The sequence below is a fragment of the Petromyzon marinus genome, chromosome 21 (genome assembly GCF_048934315.1).
Source record: "Petromyzon marinus isolate PM22_M1 ecotype Great Lakes invasive population chromosome 21, UKy_Petmar_22M1.pri1.0, whole genome shotgun sequence".
Taxonomy (NCBI): domain Eukaryota; kingdom Metazoa; phylum Chordata; class Hyperoartia; order Petromyzontiformes; family Petromyzontidae; genus Petromyzon; species Petromyzon marinus.
Genome location: NC_133687.1, coordinates 12,327,598 through 12,347,727, shown reverse-complemented (window position 1 = coordinate 12,347,727; position 20,130 = coordinate 12,327,598). Strand labels below are relative to the sequence as shown.

The following is a 20,130-nucleotide window of genomic DNA, read 5'->3' as shown; positions in this document are numbered from 1 at the left end:
TCAGAGGGTAAGGCCACACAAAAAGGTGGGGCCTCTAGGATGTTGGAGCGAGATTGGGAATTGAAGCTGGTGCAAAGGCATGGGCTCTGTTTTTCTTAACAGGTGGTGAAAACAGTACCACTCGGTCAACATAGCCGAGGGCCTCAAAAGCCACCGCCAATTCAGGATCTTGCGATAGAATCCACCTACGCCAACTGACTTTACAGCTCCATATTTGCAAATGCCCTCAAACGCGTTGCATTGCTTCCCCTACCCATCATGACTTAGGTGGGTTTATGGTCATTTGAGGGGGGGGGGCTTGACATGCAAAGGGGGTTTGATGCATGCTGATTTTATTTCAAATTAATGTTTTACTCAATATACCATACTGTAAATGAATATTCACTAAATATTAAATTCCAAACGGATTTTTCATCTCACGATACCAAAAGCCAATTTAAAAAATATGAAAAAAATAATGGGGGAAAATGTCTAAACATACCCAATGACACTCTGGAAAATATCCACAGACTTATGACTACAGCAGGATTTACATTTATTCAACACACGAAGCAACACTTCAACCAAAGCCGTAGCAAGTGATGACCACATTTGGCCTAATTTATTTTGTATCCATTCAAACCAGGATTGCCCAGAGTGAATGCATTTTTTTTTTACAAAGATTGACTGCAAATGAACACGAGTTCGTCTATTTTACCGAGTACCACGACCCTCGGGAAACAGTTTATTATTTATGGAAGCAACAGCAAAAATAATTGGGCCGAGCATGGCAGTGATTCTCTCACTGCGCCTTGAATCGAGCGACACGCGTTCTCTTGCCGGCCATTGGCAACATAAGCGGCGCGCAATATCGAACCCGGTCCTCCAAAACCCCCACACTGACCAACTTTCTGAAGAGTGGTCAAACAATCCCCATGACCCACAGCGTAAGAAGGCCTTCATTCAGCAGTGGAATGGGGAAAAAAGGGATGCAATTTATGAAATACTACTACTACAAAGACATGGGCGGTGCAGTATGGGAAAGTTCTCTTCGCAGTTTTGAAGGCAGTGGAGGGGGGGGGTTAAATAAATACCACTAGTAAAACAGTTGTCATACAAAGGGAAATTAGCAGCCCAGGCTCATTTGAGCCTTCAGCTGATTTTAACAAAATGTACTTCTAGACGAGATGAAAATTTGGCATCTCACCATCAGATATGGCTATTCTTACTCGCAACTCGGCACGCTTGCTGGGTCGTCGTCACCGGGGCCCCAATGCTCCAACTCTACGGACGTCTGCACTCAAGTCTCGTACTGGACGGGAGAACCACATGCACCGCACGCCTGTCTGGGGTCGGTCATACACCGGGCTAGTTGACATGCAGCGACATTCCACAACGCACATCATCTCAGGCACTGTTCAACCAACTCTACTCCTTTGGCTGGCAATTCTGAGCGACGGCACTCCCCTGCACGCGACTGGCAAGCTACGGATGAAGATACGCGTCTGACGTTGTACGTCGTATCTCTGTAGCTCGCCAAATGCCCGTCTGTTACAAAGGCACCTACTGTGGACCAACATTGCCACGAAGAGTGGTTCTCATCGTCAACTAGGAACCAATCCCTCGTGGACGCCTGCGATCCGCCCTGCCTGGTTTGATCTTCAACGCCTCGACTAGGCCCTGCTCAACAGGCTTTCCCGAACTGGCCAAGGCCTCGCGTGTTTGGCAAACCTGCGCGGGTGAGGTTTACGTGACAACTCGACCTGTGGCCGTGGTGCAAGACAGACGGTGACGCCGCACGTTGTTAAAGACTGCATCTGTTAACGAAGCTTTAGAGGCGGTCTGAGGACGACACGGCATTCTTCAAATAATGAAGACGCTGCCTGGCTCAACGCAAACACACACTAAGTAAATCATTCTTATCACTGGTGATCTAACGTACATCTATTGAAATACATCCAACCTTTAGATTATAAATGTTCCCTTTCCCAACTTAGGTCATTCCAGCAACAATTATAATTTATATAGCATCTAAATGGAATAAGTATCCGTTGGTGCTTTCCTAAAATAAAATAGGAAGGGGGTGAGGGAAGGAGTGGTTAGATCAAGGTACAATGGGAGAGAGGAGAGAGCAACACCGTGGCACAGTCTATGATAAAGCAATCGGGGGGCCCAGCACCAATAAGAGTCCCAGGGACAGCTGGGGCAGCACCAACGAGTCCCTAGGGCATTCTCGAGGAGCCGGAAGCCCTTCAATGCATCCCAGACATGCTCTACCTGGAGATTATTCAGCTTCCCATACATATGATGGACACTCCTACGAACACGCAATTTGCGATTGGATGACTGTACATTCAACTTACGGTGGGGAGGGGACTGGGGGTCAACACACGATTCCTCCAGGATCGACAAGATCAGTATCAATGTGTGAGCTCAAGAGTGTCCGTCCTCCGGCCCACACGGTAGAAATATTGAATTTTCACCCCTGGCTCAAGGCCACCATTAGCGATGAATTCGGCCTCATGTTATTTCAGCAAAGAGACAGGCTTTCCACGTCATAAAAAGACATCATTAAGACAATTTATGGTGATGAAAATGACTAAGCTCGTGGTTAAATATAACCAAAAAAACCGCACAGAAATATCTCTCAGATGCATTTTCGGTTTGTACTGCGTGTCATTCGGCAGAATGTCCGACACTGCGCTCCACGTGCTGGGAGTTTCTGGAGCAAAAGTTGGACATCATAAAAAACATGCGGTACAACCCGAAAACACTTACAGCACAACCAAGACAAATCTACGCGGTAGTAATAAAACAAAAATGCTTTCCACGTTACCGGATATTTGGCAAATTGTTTAAACATTGTCTTGAGCTTAACAGCATCCCACGACTGATAAACAAATCCTCATTCAAAACACTCTGTTCATGGCCTCTTGTCTGTCGGCTTCCCTCGTGGTGCTGACACGACAGCATTCCACTTTGGGGAGGCGACGCTGCCCTTTTAGGCGGCCGAACTGTGTCAGTGTCCCTGTGGGCTCGAACAGTCTCCAAAACCAACGACGAACTTGGAACGAAAAACCCATCGCCTCCAGCACTGTAGAGACATTTTTCTCAACCTTCCCCAGCAGCGGCATAAATCTTCATTCTCTGAAATGCCAACGTCATCCTTTCATTTGTAAATGTTTCCTATGTCCCGTCAGGAGAGAATCATGCACTTACTTAAAGACGCAACCTTACAAAAAAACCAGAGTCGGCTCCATAGTTTATGGAAACATTGCCGAGGCTGTGTATCACTGGCCGCCCCTACACGAGTTTCAACATTCAATAGTGAGAGGGGAAAAAAAGTAAAATTTTAAGTCGCAGCTACGCAACTTTCGGATGTTTACAGCGCCATCCGGTGGCAGCACGCAAGCCACCACCGTTCTGCTGTCTACGTCGCAACGTGCGATGCTCAGCGAGGAGCGGTCTCCACTTTAAGCCTATGGAGCCCGGTGCACGTAGAGGTAAAATTTTACACCTGCAACGGTTACCAATGCCAGAAATCCTATTCTTTTTTCATCATTTTGAAACTGTCAAAAACAAAAGAGGTCCCCGTAGGTTACCTGTGACTTAATCACTCGGAATGTGTTCAAACTCGGAAGAGGAAGCAAGAATGAGCCTAGATATAGTGCTTGGATAGGCGACCACTACGCACAAAAGGTGTTAAAGGCGGCCGCAGGGCTACATCGGTAGGCAGCAGAGGGCAGTGCAGCAACAAAACATTTGTCGTGCTCCACTTCTGTGCTCCCTGTAGATGTCCCAGTACTGTGCCAACCTGGACTGCCCAACCACGGCAAAGGTATGATCAAATAACCTCCAATACCCACACGGTGTGGGGGAGGGGGGCTCTCATCCAGAAGTTGATTGACAAAGAGGCTGTACAGATACACATGAAATAAACCAGCACCTGGTTTATTTTCTAGGCTTGTGTCTTCCCTCAAATCCCCCATGGCAGTGAAGGGACAAAATAATACACATTTGTTCACGCGGTAGTCTCCTTTTTCTTGTCGCGCTTGAACCTCTCGATCTTGCCCAGGATATCCTGCAGCTGCTGTGGGAGATCCCTGTCTGGCTGCGAGTTGAGCAACTTCCCAGATCTCCCCTCGCCACTCCTCTCCCCTCCCTGCTCCCAGGCGGCTGAACCTTCAACACCACCGCCATCTCCTCCTCGATCCCCCACTCCTGCTCCGCCCGATATTGACCGCAACCTTCCTCCTCCATCGCCTCCTCCACCACTGCCCGAAACCGTCCGCTGCCTCCTGCTTTCCTCCCCCTTCCAGTTGCCCATTCGCTCTCCCGTTCGAGGTGCACCCTGCTCTGCTCCGAAAGCCGTCGCCTCCACCACGTCGGACGCCAGGCTCGATGAGGATCTGTGGCTTGCTCTCTCAGGGCCCTCAAAGCTCCTGTTCCGCCCGCGCTCCCAATAATGAGCGTCGCCGCCACCGGCACAGCGGCCCTCTCTGGGCTCTACACCGTGGCCCTGCCTCCTCCCGCTCCCGGCCAAGCGCTCCGACTCGTGCCTCCGCTGAGTTTTCCCGTCCTCATTGCGCGACGCTCTGGGGCCTGAAGCATCGTGACGACGCCACAGGTCCTCCTCCGCATACTCCACCTCCTCCTCCTCCTGCTGAGAGTCATACGAGACGCTCAGCTGCCCCAGGCCCGACCGATCGGTGGACGCGTGGCCACCGACGCCACAACCACGACTACTACCGCCGCGGCCATGGCCTGGCTGCTCCCGTCGCGGGCCGCGGCCCCGCGAGCCACTCGGTGAATTATCGCTGGAGTCCGAGACGACCACCACGCTGGGCGCTCTGCCCGCCCTACCGTCACGCAGGAACGATCCAGACGTGCAGGGCGGCGGGGAGCAGGCGTCACCAGCACCGTGGTAGTCGTGGCGGTACCACTCGCGGGGGCGGCGCGGCGAGCGTGAGCCCCCCGCCCCCACCGCGTCCGGGCCCGCAGGCTCTTTCCGTTCTACGCACGGGGACTTGTTACGGCCAGACCTCCCCAGCGAGGGCGAGCGGCCTTCCCCCATCGTGCTCCGGGCGTAACTGCGATCGTACGAGTCGTCCCCTCTCCTCACCGACCCTTGTTCGACCGGGGAGCAGCGTCTGTCCGGACCCGGGGAGAAACTTCTGCAGCTGCCACTGCCCAAGGAAGGCCGCTTCTTCCCCGCGTTGTTTTTCGCGTACGAAGGTCTTCCATTGGTGCTTCGCTCAGAGCCCGATCGTGTTCGTGACCGCGAGGAGAAGGTGGAGGAGGAAGAAGAGGACGAGTGGTGAGAGATGGATCGCGGCGCTCGCCCTGCCGATCTCTCCGTCACGGACTCCTTGCGGCTTCTCCGTGACTCCGACTCGGTTCTTCGCCGGCTGCTGGAGCTCGGCCGGTGCCGCTTGGCGTGGGACCGCCGCTCGCCGCTGCTGTCGCTGTGCCTCCGCTTGCGCTTGGGTTTGGACGAGGAAGACTTCCGTTTCTTTCTGTGTCCACTCTTCTTCCTCTTCTTCCCTTTGCCTCTGCCCCTCGCCTTCGACTTGGACGGCTTCTTCTTGGCGCGCTTCTTCCCGCTGCGCTTGTGCTTTCGAGGGCCGCCTCCGCCGCTACCAGAGGAGGAGTGCGAAGACTCGGAAGAGTCGGTGGAGGAGACCGTGATGACGGATGAAGACTCGGAGGGCGATCGCCTGCGTTTCTTCTGCGTTCTGCAACAAGAATTGGTCGTTTGGTTCAGCGGGTCATCGATAAGAGCAATGAAAGCCACGGCATTAGCTCATCACTTTAATTCAACAAAGCACAGTGTGCCAGTGTTGCATTCGGTAGCCCACACGCAACGGATGGACTTACGCTATGACTAAAACAAGCTGGGCTTCAAAATGATTAATCGGTGTCGTCATTATCAGCATCATCAGTAGCAGTAACATCATAAGCACCATTTATATCAATATTATGAGTGAAAACAAGAATAAAGCGTACCATCAGCAACAACATTGTCATGATCAGTGGCATCATCACTAATCGCCACTTCCAAAAACGTTGCTAAGGAGAAAGGAGCAGCGCTCGCCACGACTATCACGAAATAACTTTGAAGATAATTTCTCATACATTGAGCCATGGAAATCAAGACATGTTGACTGTTAGTAAAAGTGGGCTTGGGCAGGACACGTTGCTAAAAAGGGATGGGCCAATGGTCGTGACTATATTTTGTAAAATGACATTTTACAAAATGGCGTGCACGAGTTTCGTTCACCTGGGCTCGCTCAACTCCCAACTACCGCCCTCACCCCCCCTCAGCCAAGAGAGAAAGTACGCCCAAGAGGATGTCCACCACGGAGACGAAGCAACGAGATCAGCTCCTGTGCAGGTGGCCAGACTGAGGAATAGTTACACCAACAGACCGTGAAGGATGGGGAGAGACTTTCATCCAACAGCGGATAAACGATGGGCGTCTCTCACCTCTTCTCGTCATGGAGCAACTGCCGCAGCTTGTCCGCACTCGTCGCTTCCCGGGCGACGTCCTCCTTCTGTTGCCGCTTCTTCTCCTCCAGTTTCACCTCCGCCTCCCGTTCCTCCACGCCCGCCAGAGCGTGAGCCAAGACGGAAGGTGCCGGCCCACGGGTGGCAATTCCAGCCGGGCGGCAGCAAGGATGGGTGGACGAGCCGCGGACGCGTGGACGAGCCGACGGCGAGTGGACCAAGCGGTCGGCGAAAACGACCGAGGCACCCCGAACGGGAGCAAGCGGCGGCAACGGTTTGCGCATGCGTCCACGGGTTGGTGCCCCGCCCACCCCAGCCGCCACGACCGGTAGAATTTGCACGACGGTAAATATTGGGTCCAAAGGGAACGGCCGTGGCGTACGACGCACGCGCCCAAATACATGCGTGTGAATGTATAACCACACAATGTGTACCATACATGTACACGCAGCGTCACAGATTTAGGGCAGGGAGATTCGAATGTTACGACCGCGTTGACGGAGTCAATTAAACCGGTGTTTAATGTGACGCACGTCATGTTGCATTGCCATCGCATTGGAAAAAGCAGTACATTTGGGCACACATTTATCGCACGTGCGCAATTTGCAAGCAGTGTGCGCATTTTGCCAGAAGCAAATTAATTTTACGTCAGCGCAGCGAGAACGCAAGGTCGCAGACAAAGAATGCGTTGAGTGCAGCGTGTAGCGCTCGTGCCGATGAGACAAACGCAGCGTTTGTCCGACGACGATGATGATGATGATGGTGAGAAAACAATCGAGCAGCTCCGGAGCAGCAGTGCATCATTGGGTTTCGTTTCAGCGCGGTTTTGGTTTCCATTTAACGTATTTGTGTTTCGGTTTAACGAGTTTTTGTTTCGGGTTTGTTTGGTTTTGGCGAAGGGGATTTTTGTTTTGCGAACACAGAACGAGGCGAGCGTGTGCATCGGTAACACGAGTGCGACCGTTACCCCGATCGCGCTCATGGGGGGAGGGGGGGGGTGAGGGCGGTAGTTGGGAGTCGAGTGAGCCCAGGTGAACGAAACTCGTGCACGCCGTGAGCCACCGATGGTTGGCGGCGCGTTCCAATTCCCGTCCCCGCAGAGTCGGGTAAAATTCGCAAACAATTCTCAATGGCATTTTACAAAACGTTTTGCAAAGTGAGCAAATTAATGAATTAAAATTGCAACAGTTTCAACGGTTAATTAAAGGTTTGTTTTGTACGATAAAATATAAACCAAAAATTGCACCAAATTATGACACGTGGAGCAAATGTGCGCGTGTTGAGAGCGAGAACATGTTAACGGCAATTGTACGATTGTTAAATATTTGCAAACACGGGGCGAGGTTTCCATCGTTACACCGGATCAGGATTTATAACCGTTTGGGCGACATAAATTAGCGTAATTTGAAATGAAAAAAAAATCGTAATGCCCAATTTCGGTGTTGGTAATGTTGACGATTAACAAAAACACAATTCGTAATGAAATGTGGAAACGCGTCACATGTACATTTCAATGTGCGAGTGACAGTGGAAGTGAACGCGTTGGAATAATAACATTCGGATGCAAGGTTTTAGATTTGGCGTGTTGTGGTTAAAGAACATCGATTAAAGTGACGTTAGTGCACAAAATTAGGAATGGTTTTAAGAATTGGTTGTACCAAAAATAAAATGTCACAATTGTTTTAAAATGGCAGAAAAAAAGAGTCAGATTTTCATTAGGCAAGTTATACAACAACATCGATTGAGAATATTAAGTTGCATGCAAATGGTAACGTAATGATAAAACGAAGTATATCAACATGATGGCCAATTAACGAGAACATTTTACAAAGTGTGAAAATACAAATTGAGAAAATGTTATAGAGGTGATAAAGGTTTTAAAAGTGATTTTTGTTTTATTTGTTAGATTATTTAATGTTTAATTAGTAACAGTTTAGCACAGTAACATGTATATATGGTAAGAGAAGGTAAAGTTGTAAATATGATTTATGGTTTAAAAATATTCGATTATAAAATAGGTAGAAAGTTGTATGGTGTTAGGTGTAGCAGCAAAATAGGGAAGAGGTTTAACCCAAATATACCAACAGTCACAGACGAATATCCAAAAACACACACGCCAATACAGACACACACGACACATCACCATTCAAACAACCCATTATTACAAACAATAACATAACCCAACACACACAAACGTGCACAGTACACGATCCACAATCACACACCAACAAGACATACAACCACATTCCCACATAACCCAATACACAGTAAATGCATATGCCAACACCAAAATCAGAATCAATCATACAAACCCATTAGATACCAACACGCACATACACATACCAATGTCACACGTAACCCATAACACACCAATGGCAACAGGCAAACACACACACAATACACTCAACCCCACACTCAACCCCACACACCCCATTCGATAAAAACAATGCACACCGCCACTCAAGTCACACAACCATATGCACAGCACACAACCTCACACAAAGCAATGCAACACATAAATTAACATAGACACAGCAACACAAAGGTACAATATACATAACACACAATAAGCAACCTCAAACATCCACGCACACCCACCACAAAACACACACCCTCACGCACATCTCAACAGACACGGGCAAACACACACAGACGGATATGACAATATTCACAACACACAAACACATCCATAAAAAAACCACACAAGCACCCACACACCAAAGTATATTGCGATATATGACAACAATCACACTCCGACAACCCCAAACACGCCAACACATACATTGGCAACAAAACACACATCCTCCTCACACACAACCCAAGCAGACAACAGAAGCAACAAACGCACAATGACACACACGCAACACCCACACACACGTTTAAATCACGAACAAGGACACAGACGCCCAGCAGAAACGTAACAACATTTTTGGCACACATTGGCAGTGCAGGTCACACATTAACACGGGCGTAACACGTTTTTGGGAGTAATTTATTCCGCGGTTTAGAGATGTACACGAGAACGCAATTGTATTCGATCGGATTTCAGTTTAAATTTCATGGGGAAAAACCAAAAACCATGTTAAGTAAATAAATAAAATACAAGACGGTACACGATAAATAAAATTGTGCAAATTTTTTTACGCACGCAATTATATAAATAAGGCCATCACAGTAAATATTGTAGACGACACAGCACACACAAATGGAAATGTAATGCACCAGGCATTACTCCGTGGAAGAGAGTGGGGTGTAGTGAATCGTGCATTACCAGTGTTACCAGTGTCACCGGCCAGGCAGGAGGGGATTCGAGTGCGGTGATGGTGGTGGTGAAGGAGCAGACAGGATGACGTCACCATCGCCATCGATTCAGGGTGCCCCGTGGTGGGCGAACCCCACACGTACACACGCACGCACACACACACGTACAAAGACACATACACGAGCAGCACAAAACAACTTGTCAGTATTTTGATCTGGAGTTCAGTCACAGGCAACAGCAGCTCAACACATGCAAAAAAAACCCCATCAATAAATCGAATCTCACGCACGAAATTTTGCACCTCCATCGTGGGCTTAAGAACAGAGATCGAGGAGTTGATGCCGTGCTGCAATTAAAAACATAAATCTTCGCTTCCAACATCATCGCGGGGGAAAACGTGAACTTTCCTCTGTCGCCCCAACATATGCACCGCATTCACCTGCAGCTTGGCTCTCACGGCCCTGAGGCCGTCGTGAGCCGGGCCCAGCTCCGGCACCAGCTCCAGCGCGCGCTGGTACAGTGACTCGGCGCTCAGCAGCTGTCCCTCGGCAAACACCCTAAGGGGGCGAGGAAGGGGTGAGACACAGGGAGGGTGTACAACACAGACAGGCAGCAGTGCGCACAGAAACACTCGGGGCAACAGACCCCGAAGCACCGACGCATTAGTGCTACTGTCGGGGGAGAGTGCTGCGGGCGAGAGCCGACCGGAGGAATGTGGAATTCAGGGTGGGCCGATGGCACGACCCACTGCCCCCGAAAAGCTTATTTGAGCATGGAAAATCATTAGCGGCCAAAACCGCGAATTATGTCAATCATGGCACAGCTATACAGCCATTGTATATGGGATTTTTTTTTTATTATGAAAGTTTAGTTAAGAGTACACAGACATTCAGCATGTCACAACTAGAGAACAAGAGCTTCCATTTGATACAAACCCTATATTTGTTGATAACGTGTGGATGTGGAAGAATGAGAAGCTAAGATGTGGATAAAAAGACCACCGAACGAATATATAATTATCTCCCTCATTTGTCTCCGCAATACGGATGTCTACACCTCAAACTAACTCCCTATTTAAGGCCGATACAACCTAGGACTGGTTCAGATGTCACAGATGTTGGCTGCGAGCGGGAATCAAATTCCGAAAACACATGCTCTCACACATTCACACTCGCACACAAGAACACACAGGCTCATGTTCCCCTGTACTCACTGCTGCCCGCGCTGCCACAGCGTCTGTCCCAGGTACTTGCGCGCGTTTCGGTGCGTCGGAGAGGCCTCCAGCGCCGCCTCCAGGTCCTCCGTGGCCTTGGTCAGGCTGCCCTTGCTGGCGAACCTGCAGAGAGGTGTGGGGCGCGAGCATGTGGGGAATAGAGGCGCTCCCAGGTTTACACGGCTCGGAGTTATCGCAGGGTGTCCACGTCGGGTGCAGAGGCGGGTTCACTCACAGCGCGCCGCGCGCCACCAGGGCCTCCACGTTTGTGGGGTCCATCTCGAGAGCGCGGTTGTACGCGTTCATCGCTTCCACCGGCTGCCCCGACTTGAAGTGATCAACGCCGCTCTTCACACTGGGAACGGGCAGCATACACGAGCACAAGCACGCACACAAACATGCGCGCGTGCACGTACGTACGTACATACATACAGATGTAACATCGCACGCGAGAACGTACACGTGTGGACACAGTTACGCCAGCACATGCGTGAAATGCACAAGGAAACAAACGCATGTGGCATACACTCACGTGCGAATATGAACACACCTGCACACGTTCAACGTGACATGACATATGCCATGACAGTCACTGCATATATGATATGATGAGGACATGCCATAAGCAGTGACTGTTATATGCAGTGCACATGTCCTGCATATGACAGTTCCATAAGCATGCACAGGACAATATGTACACACAACAAAATGCATGCACACACATGCATGTGAACAGACACGTGCACAAGAGAATACGTGTCTGATGATGAACACAAATATAAAGAACGCCTGTACAGCCTTAACAGACTTTTTGGGCAAGTGCTGTTCGTGAACACCTATGAAGGCTGGCACGGAACACAAGGAGGTGGGTGACAAACACCCCGTCTGGCTGGCTTTGTCTCCCCAGTGGCGATTTGCACACTGTATCAGGTACTCACTTGAGGCCGAGTCAATACACAGATATGCACGTATGCGCACACACACACGACCATACTCTTGCAAAAAAGATCCCGGGTGGAGATTTTCACACCGTTGGGGTGGACACTATCAGTGAGGGCATATGAAGGCTGCCTTCGTGGTGTGGCCAGCATCACGTTCGACTGTCTTTGTCACCAAATATTAAATTAAGACTGAGTTGACTAGGGGAAGCATATGTCTATTCACACAAGCAACAATGATGTTACCCCCCTGGCTGGTCGCCATATTCGTAGGACTGAATTGCGAACATCCATCGCTTCCCCATATAACCATACACACACACATATATATGAGCACTTAATTTTGCTTGTGCTAAAACACTTGTGCACACATATGCAAGTGAACATATGCAAGCACACATAAGCACGATAAGTATACACGAACACAAAACACACAAGCATACACACGTGTGAGCAGACTGCGCACAAGCACACACGTTTCCTGTGTGACCATATTCATCCCCGTGAACGCAAATTCCACATTCCCATGACAGAGACCTATCTATCCAGAGGATGACCACTGGCCGACAGTAAAATGAGCCGAGTTCGAGGCACAACAGCGATTTAAAATTGAAGCGTTTTGATATCGTGTCAAAGCTTGACGGCCTTTACACTCAAAACTCACCACTTCAGAGCCCATGCAGTCGACTGCTTCTGTCTCAGCACCGGCGCAAAATCCTCCGCCGAGAAGTCGGAGCTGCACAACGAAGCAAACGAAGAATCGCGTCAGTGTTCATTACATGACGGCGATGGTGGGTGTGGTGACAGGTTGTACAATGTGCCTGTAAAGGCATCTAAATATGACCGCATCTCAACAAGCTGCACCCATAGATAGCTGTGTTGGAGAGGTTAGGTTAGGGAGTGGGATACCTTTTCCTTACCGAAGGCCAAATAGCACATTCAAATAATACCTTTGGCAGGCCAGATATTAACATACACCCCAGTGTTATCCAATATTAATTTGAGAAATAACGTGCATTTAAAGAGCAACAGAAGTGACTGCCCCCGTTAACATTTTTTCACGCGGTGTTGCGAAGTCGAAAAAAATCCCCCTCTAGTAATTTATGTGTGACCGAGATGCTTTAGGCGACGTATAAATATACTTTGCGTGCCGTTTAAAAAGTGGTAGTCCTCATGTGGCTGCGGGCCATGCGAGATGAAGTCATGGGCCGAGTGTTCCCCACCCCTGCACTAGCCGTCCCGAGACACACAGCCTCGCTCACCTCTGCAGCCCACGCAGTAGCGAGGGCGGGTGGCTCTCGCTGATGCCCAGGCGCGACATGAGGAACTCCACGCACGCCGGGTTGGAGAAGGCCACCGAGTTGCGCAGGGCGTCTTCGTACGTCAGCGTGTCGTCCCCAGACACCGCCAGCACGCACCTGTGGTGCCAGCGTGCACGTCACAGATGCGTGTGAGCAAGCACACACACACGCACACACAGGCACGGTGGAGTCGGTTCACCTCCAGCTACCTCAGAATGCGCGGTGCAAGGTGGCTTTTGGCTAACCATCGAACAAAAGACGGTCACTGCATCGCGCGCTTTCAGATGTGCTTCAGCGGCCGTCTGGAATGCTCTTCCTTCCGATATTAGGAAGCCACTGGAGCCATGCACTTTCAAATCTAGATTGAAAACCAATTTCTTCAGAACCGCTTTTTGTGTTTAGTTTGTTGTCCTTACCCCGCACCTCCGATTAGCACGGTTGGCTACGTACAGTGCAAAAGAAGTTCAACATACATACGTAGTGGGAGCCAATCCATGTTAGTCTATGGAGTCCAGTGTTAGGACAGGGATTCGAAAACGTGTTAATGTGATACAGAATTAAATGGAGCCCTCTGTCCAATTTCCCCTGCTCTACATAGCAGTGCCTGAGCCCCTCCGACCCGTGGGCCCCAGTACAGTTACACGGCCTGCAATCTCAGCAGCTAGAACACTACGATGATTACCTGTAGTGCGGGGGCATCTGCTCGGCGTTGATGACGCCCAGTTTGACGTGGGCCACATGTTCGGGCAGGGCGGACGTCTGCACGGAGATGGTCAGCCTCTCCTGCTCCTCGTCCACGTCCTTCATCACCGCTGCAAAAAACGAACACAAAGATCCCCGTGCAGCCTTTCACAACACATAGAAGCAGGGAAACATACGGGCCATGGGCCAGATCCAAACCATGACTTAATTTCATACGCCCCGTGTCCACATGAGGCCTACCAATTGAAAATGGCCCAATATTTTCAAGTATCTGTCATTGCAAAAATATTAGCTGCTCCAATTGGATGTTAGAGGGAGAACATTTCCACAACTAACATGAATGGCCAGTTATATGCAATCTAGTCCCAATCAGCTACTGCCACTACTCTTTCAATAACCCCCATTGATCGGCGTGGTGAAGCATGGTCAAATAAAACCCCCGACTGAAATGTCATGCGGAGGCCTGACAAAGGGCTGTACATTATTATTATCAGTATTGTACAATAGCCAAGCACCCTGCGTGAGTTTGTGCATGCTGGTACCTCTGATAAGGTCCCCGGGGTGGTAGTACGCAAACGGGTCCTGGTGGTAGCGGCCCTGTGTCGGGATCTCCCTCGCCGGACACAGAGCCTGGGAGAGAATCAACAATTTATCACAAAATCGTCAAAATATGAAACATTAATCACCTCCATTCAGCACCTTAATTTATTACCGATCAAGTACTGATCAGTGGGTACCGTAGTATTGAATTGTGCTTTTTAAAATTGACATGTGAATTTTTGTTTCATTAATGTTATTTGCACTTATTTTTTATTTAAACAAAAAATATAACTAGCATTACAAGCTGTACATGGGCTAAATCTGGTATTTATGGAAATAACAGGATTCTATGAAGAAATTGTATACACAAGTACACCAAACCCCTTCAAAAAAACGAATGCGGTATTTCAAGAACACATTGTACCTTGTTTAATCAAACAAATGTGACAGGACCCCTTCTTTTGGAACAAATTGTTCCTTCTTTTGGGATGTATTTGACTGTGCATCAAGCAAATGATTGTGTATTAAGTAAAGGAAGTCATTACAACCGATGCCACGATTCATCTCCGTAACTTAATTCATTCTGCTAGATACTGCAACCATCAAATGGTTGACACTTCACCTCCCAAAGTTTGCTCTTACTGAATCCCATAATCTTACCCTATATTCTGCCACGAAATCCCAGAATCCTCAGCAAAGACAATTTTTCCCATTTTTTTTTTATCAACTTATGGCTGGAATTGAACCCTTTCCCATTCCGAGACCCGTTCACCACTGAATCTCGGAACGCGCAAACGGTTAGCGTCAATTTTATTCAGAAAGGCATAGCGCCGTTGTTTGTGAAGATATTTTACTCACCGCAGAAAACTGTAGCGACACAATCGCACTCTATGATAGCTGGCGCCAAACTGTGCCAAACGCCCTCCCACATAGGTGGGAGCCTCGCTACTGATAGTTATTTTGGAAGAAAACTCATGACGTATGCGTACAGCATCGGAATGGGAAACGGTTAAAACCACAGCTCGCGGATGTGCGATCCAGATCCGATAAGGGCAGAGCAGCTATGATGGCAGCAGTAGTGAGGTCAGTCTGGGGATGGCTCTCCTGAGAATGGAGGGGGCAGCCAGTGAGGGCAGTCACCGTGATGTTGAGTTGCTCGATGTCACGTGTCTTTCCGCAGTCGAAGCACACAAGGTTCACGAAAAAGCCGAACTCTTTGACGGCGGTGACGCGGCCGATGAGCAGGTCCTGCGGCTCCACGTCGGAGAAGAACTGGGCGCGCGCCACCCCGCTCCGCACACACATCAGCTGCTCCAGTGGCGGCGGCACCGCCACATACTCTGCATACGGAAATGTGCAAGTCGGTCGAAGATTAGGCACGCGCCGTGACACGTCGATAAAAATAAATCAATACGAACTCCGTGGGTTTCTGCAGTTGTGCTGCCAAAGTCTCCAATGGCTGCTGTTAAGTGTGAGTGTAATAATCCATTCACATTAACTCTCAATATTGTTTTGGGTTGTACCACGTGTCGTTCAACATGTCCAACACTTCCCTCCACTAGCTGGAAGGTTGTGGAGCTTAATGTCGCACATCATGCCAAACAACCCGCAGTGCAATGCGAAAAACGCATGCTCCCAGCACTTGGAGCAAAATGCCTGACATCAGGCGAAACTCAATTTTTTATAAAAACCCAGGGTCCCATTACCCTGTTGCAATGCCATTGCCTGTACTGGAAACTGATTTGCCCTTAGTAATGATACGATGACACGTGCATGCACAGTACGACTATGCTTCGTGTTGTGTTGAGAACGGTTCAAAGTGAAACGGCTGTAGTCCTGTTGTGTCGAGGGTGATTGGCTCAATTAGCGCACGGACGGATGACAGCCTGGTCGCACCTCTCCTCTCATCCTGGCGCGTAAGACCGCTCCCCTCGCGGGACTTCCACCCCTTGGCGAAGAGCAGGTCGGCTTTCTTAGCTATAAAGTGCTGAATGCGGAGGCTCAGGGGATCCGGAGGGGAACTCAGTCTGATGGACAAGTACAAACACACAAGATAAGACAATGATCCCCCATCTAGCAAGCAAAGGCTGCTGCTGTTAGCGAGCAACTACAAAGGTTGGCATGGCACACAAGGGGATGGTGTGGTCAGCATCACCCATGCCTGGCTGACTTTGGCTCCCCAGTGGGTGAGTGACAAGGGAGTGCGTGGGCAGGCATGTGGGCAGACAGGTTAATGGATGGGTGTATAGTGGGCGAGCGGGTGGGTGTGTAGTGGGCAAGTGTTTATTTAGACTGGAGGAATCTGATGAGCTATGAAGCTCTTAGACTAAACACAAATCCCCTCAATAAAATTGCACATTAAAATGTAAAACTCTCGATACACGGGGCAGACAGGCACGTGGCAGCTCACCGGGCCTCGGGGGCAGTGATCGCGGCGACATCGATGTTCTCATCCTGCTCCGCCTGGAGCATCGCGAGCAACGTGGGACCGTGGTGCTCCACGCAGCGCTGCAGCTGCGCCTGGTCCATGATGACTAACACGGCTGATCCAAGGAAGACAAAAACCACCCACGCGTAGCCTTAGGAGCCATCCATTTAGTACGTACACATGGAGGGGGGCGGGGGGGTTAACCCAAATGTGTTCATTTGCGTATTGGGGGGGGGGGGTCTACTGACAATGTACGCATAAGAAACGGGGGGGGGGGGGGTGTGGCCTCGATAATAATTTGTCTACATTGGTCTTCAAATTAGTTAGATAGTCCGGCGGTGGACTGTTTGCTTAAACGCGTTAATATTATTATTAATCCTTGATCGTTTCTGCGTGTATTAATTATCGGCCGTTCTATAGGATTCGGGGGAAGTATATAAAGTCCGCGTGCGTACAGGCAGAGGGGGTCAAGTTGACAAGATTTTTTGCGTACCTACGAAACGGATGCCCCCTTAAGAGACGTTTGAGGGCAAGTGCTGTTCGAGAGTAGCACCTACGAAGGCCGGCACGGGCACACTTAGGGGGGGGGGGTGGGTGGCTGTCACGCTGCAGGAAGAGATGGGAAACACGTGCTGTTCAGTGTAAATTGACACGTGCACAGTAAATTACGACACGTATACAAACGTTTTGCATGTACAAAACGTTTGTATACGTGTCGTAATTTACGCGATCTAACCTCCCCCCCCTGTATTGTGAGTGAATATCACACCTGGGTAAATACATCCACATGTAGCGCAAAGCGGCTTCAATTACAGATGTAATTAATGTTAGACTTGCGGCTAATTTTAATGCGTCTGGGAGACCGATAAGTCAATCCACTGCTGGATGAAGGCCTCCCCCCCCCCCCCCAAGTCTGCTAAAAAAACATTTCTTTAGAACTGCTTTTACGTTTAGTTTGCTGTCCTCCTTCGCCTCCGATTAGCGCGGTTGGCTACGTACCGGTGCGAAAGAAGTTCAAACATCAAGTAAAACACAGAGATCCCCCTCTCTCTCTCTTGTATAGCCTCTACAGACTGTTGGGGCAAGTGCTGTTAGCAAGTAGCACACATTTAGGCCGGAAAGTCACACAAAAAGGGGGGTGAGAGGTGGGTCAGCACCACGCACGGCCGCCTTTGTCTCCCCAGTGGCGATGCTAACGCACCGCAACCAGGTCACCCATTTGAGGCCGAGTCGACGTAGGGGAAGAGCCCCACGTACATACGGTAACATAGATACATGGGGGGGGGGGGGCGGCGGGTTGTTTAACCATACTTCACCACGCTGGTCAATGGCGCGTTAGGGGAGCGGAGGCTGAGCGAAGCAGGCGGGTCCAAGGAGGCCCCAGATATGATCACTCACCGCCGAGGCGAGCCGTAACCTGGGATAAACCCCCTATGTTTATCGGCTCTAAACTAAGGAGTAATCGAGGTTAATTCCCCTCAAGTTTCGACGCCCCGGGGGCCCGTAGTTTACACGAAACCATCTCCCCGCCATGTTAAGAGACACCACGACTACAGTACAGTGCCGCCTCAAGACGCGTAACCAACTCCACACAGTCACACAACACGCCGATATCGTGTGCACATTTACTAATTAAACGTTTAAATTCCTATGCTGTTGTAAACTCCACTTGTGGTGTCGACGCGGGGGGGGGGGGGGAGTGTTGGAAATCCAACACGGGAGGCCCGCAACACGGGAGTCTATAGACTTAAATCTGGCAAAATAAAACCCCCCAGTTTATAATAAATATTAAAGCCGTTTTTACCTCAAGCGCGCGATTCGTAATGATGCGACTTTAGTGGAGCTATCAACAACAACCTTTCGTTTTTGCTTCAGATAAACCGTGCGACAACGAACGCGATCGGTAATTCTAGCGCAACGTGGCCCTGCGGAGTCTTCTTCTTCTTCTCCATCATCTTCTCCATCATCACCAACCCGGGATCCCGGCGTGCCCCGCGAACGGCGCAGCCCACCGCTTCACATTCACGGGGGGGGGTGGGTAGGTGGTGGGGGGGGGGCGTTGGTGGGGGAAGTGGGGAGGGATGTGTTGGTGGGGGGAAGTTGGTGGGGGTGGTGGGTGGTAGTGGGGGGTGCGTTGGTGGGGGGGGGTTACTTCCAGCGACGGTGCAGTCCACGGCTTCCCATTCACGTGGTGGTGAGGGGGGGATGGTGAGGGGGGTAATGGTGGGGGGGGGGGTAATGGTGGGGGGGGGGTAATGGTGGGGGGGGGATGGTGGGGGGGTGATGGTGGGGGGGGTGATGGTGGGGGGGGGATAGTGGGGGGGGGATGGTGGGGGGGGAATGGTGAGGGTTGGGGGGGAATGGGGGGTGGTGAGGGGGGGATGGTGGGGGATGGTGAAGGGGGGGGATAGTGGGGGGGGATGGTGGGGGGGGGTGATGGTGGGGTGTGGTGGGAATGGGGGGTGGTGGTGGGGGGACGGTGTGGGGGGGGGCACACGATTGCTTGTGTTGCGATAGAAACGTCGTAGTTTTTTCTAAAAAAAAAATGTTCTACGTGACTTTACCGAAAGACCCAAAGAATAGGTATCTTAATTTTAATTATTTTGCTATAATTTTTTTCTATCTACGTGACTTTACCGAAATAACCATTGAACAGGTAATAACGATTTAGCTCACACCTACATTATCCCGGTATTTCAAGGACACGACATTCATTTTACCGGCTGAAAATGTGTGGGTGGTTGATGACTTGATCCCTGAGCTGTTGCCGTGCCTATCTCAGGCGTTACAGAATCAGAACTTGCTGGCCCGGCCCTACTGAAATATATTTGAAAAAGAGCTTCGTAGCTTCTATCGGATTCCTCCAGTCAAGTCTAAGGGGCTGTCCATAAATGACGTCACGCACCTAGGGGGGGGGGGTCAGACATTTGTGACGATAGTGGGGTTTGAGAAATGTGACGTCACATCAAAATGCGCAACTTTAAATAAATGTAGTCAACACGTTCTACTTAATTAAATAGACTTTTAATAAATGTTTTCTCCTACAATATCAGAGTGCAGAGCCACATTAAATACGCACTACAATGACAATAGTTTAAAGCGATTTGAAGCATGTTTTATTTTAAAAATGGAAATATGGTTTTGGGGGAGGGGGGGCAGAGCATTGTGACGTCATATTTGAGGGGGGGGGGTCTGACTTTTTGTGACGCCGTGTGACGAGGGGGGGGGGTCACAAATCGTCCAAAATCGCGTGACGTCAT

At 50.0% G+C, this 20,130-nt stretch overlaps 1 protein-coding gene across 2 annotated transcripts; it reads right to left on the bottom strand.

Moving 5' to 3' along the window:
* Window positions 1-518: 518 nt before the first annotated feature.
* Window positions 519-18,866, bottom strand: TTC14 (tetratricopeptide repeat domain 14). Of its 2 annotated transcripts, XM_032957928.2 has the most exons (14): window positions 18,675-18,866; window positions 17,364-17,476; window positions 16,853-16,985; window positions 16,339-16,469; window positions 15,583-15,782; window positions 14,445-14,532; window positions 13,883-14,012; window positions 13,162-13,317; window positions 12,564-12,635; window positions 11,197-11,316; window positions 10,962-11,084; window positions 10,188-10,305; window positions 6,466-6,578; window positions 519-5,714 (listed from the first exon to the last, which is right to left on the bottom strand). In XM_032957928.2, the coding sequence occupies exons 3-14, from the start codon at window positions 16,969-16,971 to the stop codon at window positions 4,001-4,003; spliced, it is 3,084 nt and encodes a 1,027-aa protein (XP_032813819.2). In that variant the 5' UTR covers window positions 16,972-16,985; window positions 17,364-17,476; window positions 18,675-18,866; the 3' UTR covers window positions 519-4,000. The 2 variants fall into 2 exon arrangements, with proteins under 2 accessions (XP_032813819.2, XP_032813818.2); XM_032957927.2 differs by lacking the exon at window positions 17,364-17,476.
* Window positions 18,867-20,130: the final 1,264 nt, after the last annotated feature.

Coding starts and splice junctions, on each gene's coding strand:
- TTC14 (XM_032957928.2), bottom strand. CDS start 16,971: ATGGACCAGGCGCAGCTGCAGCGCTGCGTGGAGCACCACGGTCCCACG. Junction 15,783..16,338: donor GCGCCAGGATGAGAGGAGAG/GTGCGACCAGGC, acceptor TTCCGTATGCAG/AGTATGTGGCGGTGCCGCCG. Junction 11,085..11,196: donor CTGGTGGCGCGCGGCGCGCT/GTGAGTGAACCC, acceptor ACCTCTCTGCAG/GTTCGCCAGCAAGGGCAGCC.